Source organism: Cornus florida, unplaced genomic scaffold (assembly GCF_030987335.1).
Source record: "Cornus florida cultivar Cherokee Brave unplaced genomic scaffold, ASM3098733v1 CherokeeBrave_3.0.0_Hap2_Chr01, whole genome shotgun sequence".
Lineage (NCBI taxonomy): Eukaryota > Viridiplantae > Streptophyta > Magnoliopsida > Cornales > Cornaceae > Cornus > Cornus florida.
In genome coordinates, this window is record NW_026775571.1 from 44,766,623 (window position 1) to 44,771,395 (window position 4,773).

General features: G+C 39.7%; 1 protein-coding gene across 1 annotated transcript; it reads left to right on the top strand.

Moving 5' to 3' along the window:
- Positions 1-281: 281 nt before the first annotated feature.
- On the top strand, positions 282-2,458 carry LOC132295645 (2-hydroxyisoflavanone dehydratase-like). Its single transcript, XM_059793952.1, has one exon. It carries the CDS (start codon positions 1,120-1,122, stop codon positions 2,260-2,262), a length of 1,143 nt encoding a protein of 380 aa, XP_059649935.1. The 5' UTR covers positions 282-1,119; the 3' UTR covers positions 2,263-2,458.
- The last annotated feature ends 2,315 nt before the right edge of the window (positions 2,459-4,773 follow it).

Genomic DNA, 4,773 nt, shown 5'->3' on the forward strand with positions numbered 1-4,773 from the left:
ATTACAAAATGACCTAACTACCCATTTAATAAGAAATTTCCATGGAGCCCATGGTTGAAAATCTCAAACACATACCTAAGACCATCCAATCATCACCACAGATCCCAATATCACATTTGCAACAACAACAACAATTTGCATCATTTCTTGAAAGCCCACACGTGTCCCTAAAAGCTAGAGTCCACTGTGAAATTCTCAATAGAGTTGCATTTCAACCCCTACCTGAAATTGTCAAAGAGGTTATCACACTCTCATATGGTTCTTCGATGGCTACAGTGAGAGAGGAGGTCGTGCCAGCAAGGTGAAGGTAAATGATTTAGTATTGGTGTTAGGTAGGTGGTGGTTTTGTTGGGCCAACAAATCAGTGGTGGTGAAGTTCTTTTGATCAATTTTTTGTGTGTTTTCTATTTATTTATTTTTATTTTTGATCATTTTTTAGTGTTTTTTTCAATTCGACCCTAGAGTTAAGATTTTTGTAGTATACACTAGATGGTGGTGATGATGGAGAGAGATAGAGAGAGAAGGGGGACTGGTGGAGTGGAGAGTGGAGAATGGCAACGGCAGTGGTGGAGTGACTATGTTTTGGGTTTCTCTAAATCCTTTGAGAACAAAGTGTTTCTGAGAAAGAAGGAGGGGGTAGTCTAGTCCTTCAAGGTCAATCCCAGATTCGCCTCAGGGCAGTTTAGGAATTAATAGAAAATCTACTGTAAACTTTCATGTCCAAGTCAGCATTTGATAAAATTTCATTAATCTGAAAAACTTGAATTTAACTCCACCTTTTTTACATTTGACCATCAAAACACCATTTTTTTTTTATTTTTAGAATTATCCCTGTAACCAATTGGTCAGAAATCGAGATACTCATCCTTAGGAGTGGCTGTGTTCAAATAGTTACTATTTATTAAATTATTCCAAAGATAAAAGGTTCCAGTAGAACACTATTTTATTATGAACCGGTCAATTTACGACAACTTCCAATGGTGCAAACCTGGTGGAGCGCCGGTCAAAAGTATATGTTATTTAATGTTGGTTAGATAGGGATGAATCAGTTAGGGATAACCACACCTTCACATTATGATGTTATTTAATTCTCATCACATCACCCATATGTAGACAATAATGGTAGCTTTTGGACCTGCACTGGCCGGTCAAAAATGGCACCTGGTGATGATCATCCCTTGTGTTCATTTCAATAGATATATAGAGGGAGACTTATACACCACAACACACAATCTCTCTCTCCATAGTTCAATCACACAATTCTCTTTCATTTTCATACACTGCCATGGCATCCAACACCAAGGAGTAGCCACTGAGCTCCTCCCCGTCATCCGAGTCTTCAAAGACGGCGCGGTGGAGCGACTCTTCGGCTCACCCTACGTCCCACCATCACCCCAAGACCCAGCCACTGGTGTCTCATCCAAAGACATCACCATCTCACCCAACGTCTCAGCTCGTCTCTTCCTCCCAAACCTCACACAACCCACCACTAACCAAAAGCTCCCAATCTTAGTCTACTTCCACGGAGGCGCATTCTGTCTCGAATCCGCCTTCTCCTTGTTGGACCACAATTATCTCAACGCCATCGTCTCCGAGGCTAAAGCTGTCGCAGTTTCAGTCGAGTACAGATTAGCCCCAGAGCACCCTTTGCCCGCAGCCTACGAGGACTGCTGGGAAGCTCTCCAATGGGTGGCTTCACATGCACAGCGTGAGACGGGTCCTGACAATTACGAACCGTGGTTGACCAACCACGGAGACTTCAGTAAAGTTTTCATTGGTGGTGACAGTGCAGGTGGTAATATAGTTCACAATGTGGCCATGCGTGCCGGCGTTGAGGGTTTGCACGGCGATATAAGGATCTTAGGAGGATTTCTTTCTCATCCTTACTTCTGGGGCTCTGAGCCTGTTGGGTCTGAACCGAGTGGAAGTGGTCATGAAGAGAGTTTGGCTTATAGGGTTTGGCCATTTGTGTATCCTAGTGCACCGGGTGGCATAGACAGCCCGATGATAAATCCGATGAAAGAGGGCGCGCCGAGCTTGTCGGGGCTCGGGTGTTCGAGGTTGCTGGTGTGTGTGGCTGAGAAGGATGAGTTGAGGGAGAGAGGTGTTTGTTACTACGATGCTGTGAAGGAGAGTGGGTGGCGAGGAAATATAGAGTTGTTTGAAGTGAAGGGAGAGGACCATACTTTTCATGTTTTTAATCTGGCGACTGAGAATGCAATCAATATGATCGAGCGCTTGGCTTCTTTTTTAGTCCAATGAAAGTATGTTGTTTTTATTTCGCTATGGAAAACAATAATAATAATAATAAGGAGAATACTTAGCTACTCTACTCACAAGGGTAACCTATTCACTCCTATGTAATTCAACAATAAAATAATACATCACCTTTAATAATAAAATAATTCACACATTTTTGTACTTTTTTGAATTAATCATTGAATAAACTATTTTTATGTGCGAATTATTTTATTATTAAATGTGATGTGTTATTTTATTATTGGACCAAATAGAGGTAAGTAGCTTCACTCTACTTACTAGTAAGTAGATAAGTATTGTCCTAATAATAATTGTTGTTTTTATTTGTTACTAATTAATATATTCGCAATCTATGCTTGAAAAAGTGATAAATCTTACAGGTGGATTTGGTTAAGTATGTTCCATGTTTTGTAATTTTTATCTTGTGACAAAAGACTCTAGGAATCCCTTCCTACAACGCCTTTATAAAATAATAAATAAATAAAGGTTCGAGACATCCCCTGCCGGTGCCCCTAAGCAAAATGTTCTTGACATTGGCAACTATACAAACAGGGGGTGTTTTTTTTTTTTTCTTTTTCTTTTGCTTTTTAATTCTTTCTTCCTTGTTTCTTTCTTTTTTTAATATTATCATTATTATAAATGATTATCCAATCGAATCAAGTAGGTCACACGTTGAGAGACCGACCATAGGGTTGCTCTTTCATAAGATTGTTGCCAAATCTGATTAGGATATATCCATATGTGATGAAGAATGACTCAGAAAACTCACTCTTTTCATGACGCTAAATGTTACAAAAGGGAGATTTGTCCCACGTCGGATTCGGATCAAAAAGTATTTAGGTATAAATATGTGAGTATGTAGTATTATCCAATAACTTAAATTTTTGACTAAATGGATAACCGTCCACCCGTTACAGTTGGTATCAGAATCAAAACCCAATCCTTGATTCGGTGCCACGCCAAGTACTTGGCCTGGAAGGCATCCAGGTGAGTTACCTGGGTAGGTAGGGTGGTCCGACCACATCGAGAGTATTGCAAGTTCAGGTGGGGGAGAATGTTACAAGGGGAGATTTGTCCCACATTGGATCTGGATGGGAGAATGATTGGGTAGAAATTGGTGGGTATACGGCGCTACTTAATAGCTTAAGTTTTTGGATAAATGGGCAAGTACCCACCTGTCACACTAACCTTCTACTTGCTAAGGAGAATATCATGAGGTAAAAATCAAGGGTTACATGACTTCAACTTGGGGATTCAAACACCCCTTATTTCCATAAGTCTTTTCTATCTAGGGCTAATAAAAAAAAGATCACTAGTTTTACCACTTCTACAGGGTCCATTGATTCTGAGGGTGAGATCAAGGAAGAAATACTTCTTATTTTAAAAACCTATTGTTAGAAAACCCCCTACCCATTATGGTATTAATGTTCTCATCCTTTGTGAGTAAAAAAATGCCTAGCCACTTACATGAATCACTTGTAGCCATCCTTTTGACCTTGAGATCCAGCGGTGTATCATCTCAATCAGTAAGGATAAAACCCCTGGGCCAGATGGATTTAATGGTCATTTCTTCCACCATGTATGGCCAGTTATTGGAAGATCCATCATTATGGTTGTTAGAGAATTTTTTTCAAAATGGGAAGCTACTAAAACAATTCAACTCTTCTTACATTTCTCTAGTCCCCAAGTGTCAAAATCCTACCTCTCTTAATGACTATAGACTTATCAGTTGCTATAATGTGATCTATAAGTGTATTACAAAGTTGTTTGCCTCTAAACTGCAGCCCACCTTACCACTCATCATTGAACCAACTCAAACTGCATTTGTGCAAGGTTAAAGGATTACTATTCTATCCTTTTAACACAGTAACTCATGAGAGGATATCATAATTCACCATTGTCTTCTAGGTGTCCATGGAAGGTAGATATTAAGAAAACATTTGATACAATGGGATGTGGCTTTATACTGGACTCTCTTCAATTTTTTGGCTATCCTCCAAGGCTTATACAATGGGCTAAAGCACATATTATATCTCCCTTATTCACCATTGTTGTGTATAGTGAATTTCATGGGTTTTTTCAGGGAGTTAAGGGCTTAAGGCAAGGAGATCCACTCCCTCCTTCCCTTTTTGTAATCTTATGGAAATTCTCTTAGGGATCATCAAGAAATTTATTGGTCTGTGTCCCTCTTTCAAGTACCACTGGAGGTGTAAGGAAGTGGGCATTACTATAACAACCCAAACCCGGGGGTCCGAAATACTAACCGACTCCTTAGCCGAACTCGTAACCACCCAAGGGTAGAATGGTCAATACTAAGGTAAGGAAATGAATGAGAAGACTCTAAGTGAGTCATACAAGATCAACATAAGTCTAAACGGTCATTTAAACCCATTTCGTAAGGTTCTATAAACAAGAACAAGACTTTTACCCAATTAGCCCTTCATAGTTCTAAAGACTCTCGGAGTAGTCCTCACTAAAATAGTCATAACTCTCTCTATAAATGGAATATGTGGC

Bases quoted from the DNA above. Each gene is read 5' to 3' on its own strand.
- LOC132295645 (XM_059793952.1), top strand. From the start codon at position 1,120: ATGGTAGCTTTTGGACCTGCACTGGCCGGTCAAAAATGGCACCTGGTG.